Here is a 14,132-nt window from a genome sequence, read left to right as displayed (position 1 = left end):
AGTTGCATGTATCATACTATATAGTATTTTATTTTCTGTTTTGGGTATTAGTTATCATTTTGTGGTTGCTTAATTACCTCCACCAAGGAGGTAATGTTTTCGCCCCCGTCCATTGGTCTGTTTTTTAGCAGCTTATATGAAAATACCATGAAACAGGTTTTAACATTGCTTGGTGGAATGATGGGACATGAGCCAAGAAAAGGACACATTAAATTTAGTTGCGGATCAGGTGAAAGTGGTGATCAAGGCTTTTTTCCAACCACCTACTCTGACAATGTGAGATTAAGTGTTTTGGGAAATTTTCACCAATTTCCCAGGGAATAATTCATGGCTCTCTATGGAAAAAAAATCTGGCACATTTAGAAGACTGATATCCACGAGTGTGAGAATGTTGCTTGGCTCGACTGAATTTAAAGGGGACTGTTGAGCCTTGTTTGTTTTAAATAGTAGTAACACAAGTAGAAGAGAAACAGAGGCACTCAGGAAGGTTATAAAGTACATTAGGCTAAGGAACTGAAAAATACACAGCAAGGATATCCTCTATGTGATGTACAGTAAGATGACGTACAGTAGGAGGGAATCTTTAGTCTGAAAAGCTATATAAAGCAGTGATTACACACTTATTGCACACATGCACACACTTGGGGGAGGATGGGGATCTCAGCTGTCTTTGTTTACCTCGTATGGGTTCTGGGTTTGTTTGAGCTGAACTCTGCTCTTGGTTTGAAAGGGGCTGGGATCAAATGTAAGCTGCAGGGTACGGCTCATCCACCTGCCTTCTCAATGGATGGGGACTTTGTGGTTGGGGGGGTTTTCTCCATTCACTACTACATGAAAACAGTGAGGTATAACTACACCACGATGCCTGAGCCTCTGAGGTGCACAGGGAGGTTTGTATAACAGGGAGAAGTGGGGAATAAAAGGATGTTGGGCCGTGTGGGGACAAGAATGTTTTAAATTTGTATATTGTGCTTAAAATCTTCAGGTTTTAATTTTTTTAATGTTAAGTTACATGTGTTATATTACAAATGTGTACAATATGGCTATAGAAGGGATTATGATTTGTGATTCTTAAATTAAAACAGTACATTTATTAATATTTCACAGAATAAGAACAGATTAAAAGAGTAATTGGTAAATTAGTTGCGTGTAATTATTGACTATTGACATACAATAAATCTTTTGAGAATTTTGGACTGGTATATCTATAAATTGTAGTTACTATTATTAGTAGTAGTAGTATATATTAGTAGTATTAGTAATAGTATTTGTAGTAGTAGTAGTATTTTTGGGCTATTCTTATTATGAAGTTATAAATGATAAGTTATAATATTCTTGTTTTTAATTTGTGTTCTGTGTGAAGCACTTAGTAACAGCAACTTATTATTATAATTATTATTATTTGTTGTAGTAGAAATAGTAGCTGTAGTAGTACTAATAATAATATATATATTGTATGTTTATATAAATATGAAGTAGTGGTATTATAAGTACAATAACTATGCGTCTGGTTTTTCTGTTAATGTGATTAGTTTATGATGATAATTGTGCGTATTATTATAACAATTAGTAGTAGTAGTAGTACTCCTGTTCGTATTATTATTATTATTCCTAGGCCTGTGATTCTCCCATTAAAACATGTGATCCCATCCTATGTAAACTCCAACATGCTCACATACATGTGTGCTTGTGCAGCATCAACTCGCGTGAGCTGCGCTTCTCACGCACCATGATCTTCGCCATCGAGGAGATTAACAACAGCTCGAACCTGCTGCCGGGCATCACGCTCGGTTACCACATCTACGACTCGTGCGCCTCCGTGCTGATGGCGGCGCGTCTGGCCTTCCAGCTCTCCAACGGCCAGGACCCAGAGTTCAGCCTCGGCAACGACCACAACTGCTCCCAGTCCGGAATGGTGATGGCCATCGTTGGCGAGTCCGGCTCCACGCCATCCATCAGTATGTCACGCGTCCTCGGACCCTTTAACATCCCTCAGGTAAATCTATTTGTGTTTCTACTAAATTCATTCATTTTAAACCAGTGTTATTCATAGTTGTTTTTGGAGACGAAGAATCTCACTGTGTTGCTCCAGGTGAGCCACTTTGCCACGTGCGCCTGCCTCTCCAACAAGAAGCAGTACCCGAGTTTCTTCAGGACGATCCCCAGTGACCAGTTCCAGGCCAACGCGCTGGCCAAACTGGTCAAACACTTTGGCTGGACGTGGATCGGTGCTGTGCGCTCAGATTCGGACTATGGCAACAACGGCATGGCATCTTTCCTGGACGCTGCGCACAGAGAGGGCATCTGCGTGGAGTACTCCGAGTCTTTCTACCGCAACAACCCGCGCAGCAAGATCCAGAGAGTGGCTGAAGTGATCCGCAGGTTTCTGCACCACAGGCTGTGTTGACACTGAGCTTCTGCACATTAAAGACAACTAAATATATATATAGTCAGATATACTAATTTATTCAGATAATGGCAAATACAAACTAATGCAATAAATAATACTGAATAATAACTGACTTTTTATGTTTTTTGGTTATTGATCTTATAGGCCTGAAAAGAAATACTCATTGAGAAACTGTACATTCAAAACACTAAAGTTCTCATTTTGCTGGTTTAAAAAATCATTATCCCTATTAACTGTGTGCATTATGCATTACATCATCTCTCCAGGTCGACAGCCACAGTTATTGTGGCCTTCGCAAGCTCTGGAGAAATGAAGATCCTGTTGGAGGAGCTGTCCCGGGAGCCTTCTCCTCCTCGTCAGTGGTTAGGAAGCGAGGGCTGGGTTACTGACTCACAGCTGTTGAGGTTCTCCTTCTGTGCCGGGGCCATCGGAATTGGCATCCAGCAAGCTGTCATCCCCGGCCTGAGGAACTTCCTGCTGGATCTGCCCCTATCCAAAGTGTCTGCGTCCCCGGTGCTGACTGAGTTCTGGGAGAGTGAATTCAACTGCAGGCTGGACCAGAGTGAGGAAGTTGTGCTGACTTGTTTTTTTCTCATAGAACATAACTGACACTATCAGTTGTGGTTCACAATTAAAATCAAAGATACATGAAAAATGCATGAGATGACTAAACATATGAGATGAAAATATTTGAAATAAGAGAATATTTCAAATATATAAGGTATAAATATGCAAGCTGAAAATATAATAAGGTACAAGGTAATAATGAAATATATATTAAATTAGTGAAAAATAGAAGACGAATAAGATAAATAAACATAGATGAAATGTTAACTTAAAAATGCAGAACATAAAGAACATAATAAAGTTATTAAAAAGGATACTGACAGTGTACATGCTGCATACTAATAATAATGTGCAGTGATATCATAGCAATAATAATTATAATGATATATAATTATAATGGGACAGCAAAATACAGCATAACACTATGATAATATCATATTCATGTTTTTGTTTTGTAAATATTAATATAGGTAAAGTCAGTTTCAAGGACATTTTTCTTATTATTTTCATAAATGTAAATGATAATTAGTAAAAAGCCCAGTCTTCTCCTCGTTGTGTTTTTAGGTGCAGCCACAAGAGAGAGTCTATGTGATGGAACTGAAGACATACAGACGCTCCAGAGCCCGTACACCGACACGTCTCAGCTCCGCATCACCAACATGGTGTACAAGGCTGTTTATGCAATGGCTCATGCAATTCATAACGCAATGTGCCAGAAAACTAACTCTACAAGAGAGTGTGACAAACTCACCAGGATAGAATCCAATCAGGTCGGTACAAACAAATGCGTCACATACGTACCAATATGAAAATGTACATGATTTACTTCTTGTCTTCTTCCAATTCATCCTCACAGGTTCTTACTGAGCTGAAGAAAGTCAGTTTTTCCCAGAACGGTTATGATGTGTCGTTTGATGCCAACGGAGACCCTGTGGCCACATATGAGCTGGTCAACTGGCAAAGAAGAGCAAGTGGCAGCATTGAGTTGGTGACAGTTGGGCACTACAATGCGTCGCTGCCGGTCGGCCAGGAATTCCACATCAGCAGGAACTTCACATGGATGGAGGGTGGCACACAGGTGAGCAGCCAAAAGTTAACACTAATACAAGCTGTGTAGCCATAGTGTGAGTTTGTTTGTTACTGTGTGACAGGTGCCTGCTTCAGTGTGCACTGACAGCTGCCCTGCAGGAACCCGTAAAGTGCTGCTGAGAGGGAAACCCATCTGCTGCTATGACTGTGTTCCATGTCCTGAGGGAGAGATAAGCAATGCTACAGGTGAAATAAGAACACAAGGAATGTTCAACACCAGCTGATGCACCCACCGACTTGTAGGTAACATGTCGGACAAAGCAGTTCTGAAGAAGGGCCTTTGCTGGAAGCATTATGTTTTGGAGTTATGTGTACGTCCCATACTTGTCAACGCATATCTCAAGAATACCTTTAGGGAATCCTTTAACATTTTGCACAAACGTTCACTTGGACGTAATTATTAGGGATGAGCGAGTACAGCATTATCTGTATCTGTATCTGTTAACCATATGAATTATCCGTATCCGTACTCTGAGGGGGCGGGGCCTAACCCGGAAGTGGGTGTGATTTAACCCGGAAGTGGGCTGGTTCAACATAACTTTCTTTTTTAACTTTGAAATTTTTTTATGATTTTTTTTTTTTTTTTTATTTATTTCCACACCAGGTGTGTGTGTGTGTGTGTGTTTGTGTGTGTGTGTGTGTGAGTGTGTGTGTGAGTGAGATGCGAGGGACGTTCACTGTCTCCCGGAGAAATGAACACTCTTTGTTTTTAGTATAGAAAGACGTGAATTATATTCGTTCACAAGTCATACAGACTGGTTTTGTTATTTTCACTTTACATTAACACTTAAAGTTTAGTGCAGTGTAATTGTTTGCCGTGATAATTAAATGCCAGTGTGATAATAAATGACAATTTCAAACCATACAAACTGTCATGTTGGACTGTATTTAATAGAGGTTTACTTTACTGTAAAGTAAGTGTAAATGTAAAGTGAAAATAACAAAACCAGTCATTGTGACTTGTGAACAAATATATTTTCACGTCTTTCTATACTAAAAAACAGAGAGTGTTCATTTCTCCGGGAGACAGTGAACGTCCCTCGCATCTCACTCATCAAGACTCGTACTCGAAGACCCAGTCGGGAAATGAACGAATCATTTCTGCTTCCTTGACTGAGCCTATGAAACAGTCCCGATGCGCAGTGAACCTGAGTGACTGAGAGACAGAGAGCTGTTCTGTGAGTGAGTGAGCAGAGCCGTGTGTGAATGGGAGGAGCGCTGTGACGCTGTGTGAGGATTTTCATTCAGTCCGAGCACAGATAATGACTCCGATTACTCGTATTATAATCGTACTCGGCAAAAGTGCTTTATCCGTACCGGATACTCGTTTCAGCCGAGTATCCGGCTCATCTCTTGTAATTATGTACTGATTGGATTTGGGAGCCAAAGCTCAAATGTCAAGGTCATTGGTTGCCTCATAACTTTGGCTTCATAATGATCTTGGTTTCGTGAACATGATATCTCCCGTCTGGCTATAGGGAATTTCTTTAAAAATTGATCAGTTGTCACTGTTATACTAATAAATAAACAGTATTGAATGTTTTTTGTATTTTATTTCTCGTTATATTTGGATGTGGTTTTCTTTCAAACCATTACTGTTTTCTTCCACTTCCCACAAGTATTTTAACATTTCATTTATGGACACTTCGAATTGTCTGGTTTTCGTTACCTCTGTCAAGCACCTAATATTCATAACATAAAGTTAACGTCAAATATAAGGCTGCTGAAAGTGGTTTTCTTCATTTATTTTTTCAGATTCTCCTGATTGCTTCCCCTGCTCTGACGAGTTCTGGCCCAACGCAGAGAGAAACACCTGTCTCCCTAAGCCTGTAGAGTTTCTCTCCATCCATGAGGTCCTGGGAATAATCCTGGCTGTGTTCTCCGTTGGCGGCTCGTTTCTCGCCATCCTAACAGCGGCCGTATTCTTTCGTCACAGGACGTCCCCGATCGTCCGGGCTAACAACTCCGAGCTGAGCTTCCTGCTGCTGTTCTCGCTGACTCTGTGTTTCTTATGTTCACTTACTTTCATGGGAGCACCCTCCGAGTGGTCCTGCATGCTGCGACACACGGCGTTCGGCATCACCTTCGTCCTCTGCATCTCTTGTGTCCTCGGCAAAACTATAGTGGTGTTAATGGCCTTTAAAGCGACACTTCCAGGTCGTAACATCATGAAATGGTTCGGCCCTCCGCAGCAAAGAATGACTGTGGTGTCCTTCACGTTTATTCAAGTTCTAATATGTATCATTTGGTTGGTTGTCAGTCCCCCTTTTCCAATGAAAAACCTGACCACATACAAGGAGAGAATCATCCTGGAGTGTGCATTGGGTTCAGCCATTGGGTTCTGGGCTGTGCTCGGGTACATAGGCCTGTTGGCCTTCTTTTGCTTTGTGTTAGCCGTCCTAGCTCGGAAGCTCCCTGATAATTTTAATGAGGCAAAGCTCATAACGTTCAGCATGTTGATATTCTGTGCCGTCTGGATCACTTTTATTCCAGCTTACGTCAGCTCTCCTGGTAAATTCACTGTTGCAGTGGAGATATTTGCCATCCTGGCCTCCAGCTTTGGATTAATTCTATGTATATTTGCTCCAAAGTGTTACATCATATTGTTTAAGCCCGAAAAGAACACCAAGAAACATTTGATGAACAAGAATGAATCCTAGTACATCTGAGCTCTGGGAATATTTATGATGGCAGCACACAATAGTTCTTCACCTAGTTTGTGTGAATCTTTACATTTGCATGCTTTTTAATATATTGTAATTTTGTGAACGTCTTTAAAATCTTTTGTTTTCTCATTTTACAAATAATTTACATTTCGTGCTGGAAATATGAAATAAAATAAACAAAGTTTTGCAACAAAAATAAGAGTTTTTGTTGCAAAACAAAGAGTTTTGTCTTCACTACAAAAGCAAATTGCACATCATAGTATAATAGATGTGGTGTAATTAAAATAAAAATATAGACTGTTTACAGTTCCCTCAAGTGTTATTGTCACATTGTTTGCAAACTCCTGGCCTGGAATGTTAACAAATACATGAGAAATAATCGGAAGAAACTTAAAAAAAATTTAAAAAAACAACATAAGAGCATTTAATTTGTGTAACAATTAAGAAAACATAAGATTTGTAGATAACATTGCTTATTTCTTCAGGTTTCTCCGGTTTCATCAGAATTGTTCTACATTTGGGTCCTAACAGTGCCACCAAGATGCCAAAACGTGTGGTCAGATTAATATTTATGGTGTGTATTTCGTAAATGGTCTGTATTCATATATAGCACTTTTCAATTAACCAATCAAAGTGCCTCACTGTACAGTTTTGTCATCCAACCACTCACACGTTTAGACAGTGCTTCCACATGCAGCACTTTCTCTATCACACATCCTTCATACACTGACATCAGCTGTCTTTCGAGTTCAGTGTCTTGCCCGATGACACCTTGGCATGTGTGGAATGAAGGAGACGGGAATCAAACCCATCTCGTCTTCCCGAGCAACAGCCGATCCTTCAGTTTATGCATTGAAGTGAAAAGGTCCCGTGATTTGTTGTGGTTCCTCTCTCTCAGAAACGCTACCCTACACTCAAAGAAATGGCTTTTTGGATTTACTTAACAAAGTTTTGTCAAGTGGTTCCACACAACTGTGTTAAGTAACTGCTTATGTACATTATTTCGTAATATGGACTTAATAAAATCAAATACATTATACACAAGGTAATCGAGTATATTCAATTGAACTCGATTGGTTAAATTTTATGTAATATTCTTTCATTGAACCTACTTAATACTGTTATGTTCAACTAATTAGTTATATACAACTAAATTGAGTACGTTCAATTCAACTATATTGGTTAATTTGTATGTAATATTCTTTCATTGAATCTACTTAATAATGTTATGTTCAACCAATTAAGTTACACACAAGTGAATTGAGTATATTCAATCTAACTATATTAGATAATTTGTATTGATTATTCTTACATTGAACCTACTTAATACTGTTAAGTTCAACCAATTAAAGTTAAGAAGATAAAAAGTTAACGCAGTCAAGTTGACTTTAAGTAAGGCAGTTGACCACTTGACATAACATTCTCAATTAGATATTAAGCAACTGAACTGAATTCGGCCAACTGAAATGCCTGGCTCTGTTAAATAGAAAAATAATGTTAAAAGAGTCATCTCACACACACACTGTCGTCAAAACAAAACTGCATTTATTTTGCAGCAAATCCAGTTTGGGAACAGCGAACTGTAACTTGACAAATATTGTGCATACATAAAACAGCAATGGGTTACAACACATTTCTCAGGAAATCTCAGCCTCCTCCGAATTTTCAACACTTTAGTCATCTCTCAGGAAATATCCTGTTTAGTGTTCAACAAGTACGTACAGCAAAACCTGATGAACAAACAATCTTGCACAGAAAAGACACAGTTCGAGGACAATGACAAGAGACTTGAAACTGTCCTTTAAGAACATACATGTAAAACAGTAAGGGTTTACAAGAATACTGTAATTTGTTTCAGAACATATTTACAAAATATTTACTTTCAAATGAGAAGTTTAAGTGCATAGAACAGCTGAAGTGCATATATAACCATAACACATGAGTTTTACTCCACTTTAGACATCGCTCGAATCAAGCAACTCGAGAGAGCATATGAACAGTCCAACTGTCAATAAAACCACATCTCCGCCTACATGGCTCAAAGATCGCTCACCTCATTCATTTTTTGTATCTCATAATAATGACTTAGCATCTCAATTATGAGATACCAATTTTTTTTCTTCATCAGTGGCGGAAATGGGTTTCCATATGTAACAGCTACTTGACAGAGAATAATAAAACCGCAACAGTTTAAATACAAAAAACCTGAATCCTCGAATATCCTCCTCATGTTCCTCTTTCAAAACTGTCCTTTAAGAACATACATGTAAAACAGTAAGGGTTTACACGAATACTGTAATCTGTTTCAGAACATATTTACAAAATATTTACTTTCAAATGAGAAGCTAAAGTGCATAGAATAGCTGAAGTGCATATAACCATAACACATGAGTTTTACCTCACTTTAGACATACCTCCAATCAAGCAACTCGAGAGAGCATATGAACAGTCGAACTGTCAATAAAACCACATCTCCTCCTACATGGCTCAAAGATCGCTCACCTCATTCATGAAGTTTATTTTTCAGTACCTGAACCTTGTTTGAAAGGCGGTTGGTATCAATTCCCATCAGGACTTTTTGAAGAAACCCAAAAGTGTACTTGAGTTCAGGCGGGTAGCTCAAGTTCAGATTATAGATGACTCCTAACAGCAGAGCAGTGGCACTGGTGGCATCTCCAATGTCCTGGAGCACAGCGACATCCTCAACTTTGATCCCTACATCTTCTGGTGGATCGGAGGCATCTGCACCCTCATGTTTGATGACATAGATCCCGATGGCAGTCCCATCCATTTGTTTCTCGGCATTGTCAAAGTTCACATCCTAAATCACAGAACAAAAAGAGACATTTTATTGAACATTGAAAGGCCTGTGTTGAACAGGTAAATCTATTCTTTCTTTCTTTACTCCCACCATTAGGGTGTGTATTTTTGGTGCATAGTTAAAGTAAATTATATGCACTTTATACAATTATGTGATCCATTCTGCCATATTATTGCCACTAGGACTTGTATCATTGCCACCACCCTTCCTCTTTAACACACTAATTCTACACTGTTAATGGGACATTTTCTTACACTTACCAGATATTCCTGATATTCCCATGAGCTTCTCTGGGTCCTCATTGAAATACACAGCAAGTGATTTCAGGTTGCAAGCTCTCCTTGTAGTTATGGTGTCATTCTGTAAAAGAGGTAAATGTCACTGTACAACACTTCACTGACTGCGGTCAAGCCAGCCGACACTCGCGTCTCTGTGGTCAAATCAGCCGACACTGAAATTCAACTGCACCCATATACGGATATTTATGGTAAACGCATTCGAACCGCCCAGAACGGGAACGGGGAGCGAGCGATTGAGTACTCGAAGATAGAGGAAGAACATCCGGTTTTCAAAATAAACTGTTGACATGGAGCATGTACAAAATGCATAATTGAAAGTAAAATGTATTGGATTATATTCAGAAGAAGTATATATCGTCTTACCTGTGTCATTTTTATGAATAGCAGTTTTACTGTATCAATGAACAGATTTTACAAAATTAAAGTCACACATGTTCTGCTTCAAGTAGCTAAATTCTGGATATTTCAAAGTACGAGAGACACTGATATGACTGTGTTCAGGACCTCTCTGACTACCCACAAACTGAATATCAAACATGTTTACTGTATAGATTAAGATATTTTTCAAAGTAAAGTCAAACATGTGCCCAATCAAATCGGTTCATTTCTGGATATTTCAAAGTACTATAAAAAGACTTTGCTCAATAATTCCAGAGAGAGACTGATATGCCTGTGTTCAGGACCTCTCTGACTACCCACACATAGAATATCAGACATTTTTACTGTACAGATTAAGAGATTTTTCACAATAAAGTGCAACATTTCTCCTGTGTAATAGATAATTTCTGGATATTTCAAAGTACTATAAAAATAATTTGCCCAATAATTCCAGAGTGAGACTGATATGACTGTGTTAAGGACCTCTCTGACTACCCACACATAGAATATCAGACATGTTTACTGTACAGATTTAGAGATTTTTCAAAGTAAAGTGCAACATGTGTACAATCAAATCGGGTAATTTCTGGATATTTCAAAGTACTATAAAAAACAGTTTGCTCAATAATTCCAGAGTGAGACTGTTATGACTGTGTTCAGGACCTCTCTGACTACCCACACATAGAATATCAAACATGTTTACTGTACAGATTTAGAGATTTTTCAAAGTAAAGTGCAACATGTGTACAATCAAATCGGTTAATTTCTGGATATTTCAAAGTACTATAAAAACAGTTTGCTCAATAATTCCAGAAAGACACTGATATGACTGTGTTCAGGACCTCTCTGACTACCCCCACATATAATATCAGACATTTTTACTGTACGGGTTAAGAGATTTTTCAAAGTAAAGTGCAACATTTCTACTGTGTAATAGATAATTTCTGGATATTTCAAAGTACTATAAAAATAATTTGCCCAATAATTCCAGAGTGAGACTGATATGACAGATAGAATATCAGACATGTTTACTGTACAGATTTAGAGATTTTTCAAAGTAAAGTGCAACATGTGTACAATCAAATCGGTTAATTTCTGGATATTTCAAAGTACTATAAAAACAGTTTGCTCAATAATTCCAGAAAGACACTGATATGACTGTGTTCAGGACCTCTCTGACTACCCACACATAGAATATCAGACATGTTTACTGTACAGATTAAGAGATTTTTCAAAGCAAACTGTTTTTATAGTACTTTGAAATATCCAGACATGTACTGATTTGATTGGGCACATGTTTGACTTTACTTTGAAAAATATCTTAATCTATACAGTGAACATGTCTGATATTCTATGTGAGGGTAGTCAGAGAGGTCTTGAACACAGTCATATCAGTGTCTTTCTGGAATTATTGAGCAAACTGTTTTTATAGTACTTTGAAATATCCAGAAATTAACCGATTTGATTGTACACATGTTGCACTTTACTTTGAAAAATCTCTAAATCTGTACAGTAAACATGTCTGATATTCTATGTGTGGGTAGTCAGAGAGGTCCTGAACACAGTCATATCAGTCTCACTCTGGAATTATTGAGCAAACTGTTTTTATAGTACTTTGAAATATCCAGAAATTAACCGATTTGATTGTACACATGTTGCACTTTACTTTGAAAAATCTCTAAATCTGTACACTAAACATGTCTGATATTCTATGTGGGGGTAGTCAGAGAGGTCCTGAACACAGTCATATCAGTCTCACTCTGGAATTATTGAGCAAACTGTTTTTATAGTACTTTGAAATATCCAGAAATTAACCGATTTGATTGTACACATGTTGCACTTTACTTTGAAAAATCTCTAAATCTGTACAGTAAACATGTCTGATATTCTATCTGTCATATCAGTCTCACTCTGGAATTATTGGGCAAATTATTTTTATAGTACTTTGAAATATCCAGAAATGATCTATTACACAGTAGAAATGCTGCACTTTACTTTGAAAATTCTCTTAACCTGTACAGTAAAAATGTCTGATATTATATGTGGGGGTAGTCAGAGAGGTCCTGAACACAGTCATATCAGTCTCTCTCTGGAATTATTGGGCAAATTATTTTTATAGTACTTTGAAATATCCAGAAATTACCTACTTGAAGCTTAAAATGTGTGATTTTTATTTTGTAAACTCTCATAATTGATACTGTCAAAAAGCTTTTCATAAAAATGACACAGGTAAGACAATATTCAGATGTGTTCTTCCTCTAAATTCGAGTACTCCGATGCCTTCCATAGATGCCTTCCCCTTTCTGGGCGGTTTGGATGCGATTACCATAAGTGTCAGTATATGCGCGCAGTAGAATTTCAGTGTCGGCTGATTTGACCACAGAGATGCGAGTGTCGGCTGGCTTGACCGCAGTCTTCAACTGCCATGTAAGAAGAAATTAAGAATGAAGCCCCTCATTGGAGCATATAGGTTTTCAGTTAGGTTTCAGAGAGGCCTACCCAGGGAGAGTTTTAGTGTAGGCTTAGTGAATGTAAGTGAAAAAGATATAACATTTATTAATTATATTAGTTATCAAAATGAGACCACATAGAATATGCCAAATGTGTGTAATTTGGTTAATGAGAATAGATTTTGGCCAGTTTAAATGTTTGTTACTGGTGAAAAAACTTCACCGGACATAATACAGAATTTTAAAACTAGGTGTACATTTGACTCAGCAGCCACTCCAGCCCACGATCCACTACCAGTTCATTGTAAATCCTGGGTACGACTAGACAGAAGTGCCTGTGTGCAACTAATTCCATGATCAGAATATTCAAATTTAGTCTTTTGGACGCAATTTCATGATGGCTGACCCAGTTTCAGTATCATGCACGATTATTGATATCGAAACCAATAAACATGCATCTTTGCCCCTTGTGGATTGACATAATCCAAAGACAGCGGTAAAACGTCAGGGATGCCCCACAACATCCCGATGTAAAGAATGGCCTGCTAGACTCTGTCGTCTGAGGAGTCCTTTTTCTCAAATCAAAACAGTAAAAAGCATATTCATTGATGCCAGATTTGACACATGCACTAGTATTTTTAGACATTTTAAATTTTTGCCCCTAATTGTCATAATGACAATGAGAGTTTTACAGTTTCCATTAACTGTGGTAACAGGAGCGCATAGTTTATGGGGTGGTTTTATCCTGACCCAGACATTTGTCAAATACTGTAATATCTTTACAGATATCGTCTCTAGTGTAAAAGCCACAAGACTGAAAAACTCCACAAAACAACTGATCACAAACCTCGTCAATGACAGCCATGATCTCCGCGATCTTGCGTCTTGCTGCACCCCCCTTCTTACGGCAAACTCTGGACAGCTTGGTGGAGTGGTGGTCAAGTTCTGACATAAACTTGGACATTAGTGCGATGGTGGTAATACGTGTGAATTCTGCGCATATCTGGAAAGAAGAGTTGGGGAGGGGAGACAGAAAACAACTTTTAGCAATTTGACAATACAGAAATAATAAAAAGCTGCATAAAGACAATTTGTATCTTCAGTAGGGCTCAAATAGTGGAAATATAAGAAAGAAATTTACATTGCAAATTCTGATACAATATTCTTTCAATAACAATTATGTGTGAGTTGTGTTAAGAGTTGGACACTTAATTTTGACTTGCCTCACGTTCAGAAAAAAGAGCTGGTCATCTGCTCTTAAATTCTGCAATGGAGGGCATGTCGATAACAACCTCATGCCTCCTGTGGGCAAAGGTTTTGTCCATCTTAACTCTAATCATCTGATGGTTGTCGCTCTTGGTGAACTCAGATAGCAGCTCCAACCTCTCTTTCTCCAGATTCTCTTTGTCTTCTCCAGCTGGATAGTCTGGTAAGTAATTTACTTCGGCTCTC

At 38.3% G+C, this 14,132-nt stretch overlaps 1 protein-coding gene across 1 annotated transcript; it reads left to right on the top strand.

Annotated features, from left to right (window-relative positions):
• Window positions 1–756: 756 nt before the first annotated feature.
• LOC133003636 (extracellular calcium-sensing receptor-like) lies at window positions 757–6,726 on the top strand. Its single transcript, XM_061073422.1, has 9 exons — window positions 757–890; window positions 1,696–1,996; window positions 2,093–2,382; window positions 2,677–2,980; window positions 3,514–3,517; window positions 3,548–3,747; window positions 3,834–4,055; window positions 4,129–4,252; window positions 5,822–6,726. The coding sequence occupies exons 1-9, from the start codon at window positions 784–786 to the stop codon at window positions 6,724–6,726; spliced, it is 2,457 nt and encodes an 818-aa protein (XP_060929405.1). The 5' UTR covers window positions 757–783.
• Window positions 6,727–14,132: the final 7,406 nt, after the last annotated feature.

This window comes from Limanda limanda, chromosome 6, assembly GCF_963576545.1.
Source record: "Limanda limanda chromosome 6, fLimLim1.1, whole genome shotgun sequence".
In the NCBI taxonomy this organism is placed as follows: Eukaryota; Metazoa; Chordata; class Actinopteri; order Pleuronectiformes; family Pleuronectidae; genus Limanda; species Limanda limanda.
The sequence above is the reverse complement of the archived record's forward strand: the minus strand, read 5'-3'. Positions and strand labels throughout refer to the sequence as shown.

Excerpts from the sequence above, each read along its gene's own strand:
- LOC133003636 (XM_061073422.1), top strand. The coding sequence starts at position 784 with ATGGATGGGGACTTTGTGGTTGGGGGGGTTTTCTCCATTCACTACTAC. Across the intron at positions 3,748-3,833 it reads CCAGGATAGAATCCAATCAG|GTTCTTACTGAGCTGAAGAA; the intron begins GTCGGTACAAAC and ends TCATCCTCACAG. Across the intron at positions 4,253-5,821 it reads AGAGATAAGCAATGCTACAG|ATTCTCCTGATTGCTTCCCC; the intron begins GTGAAATAAGAA and ends TTATTTTTTCAG.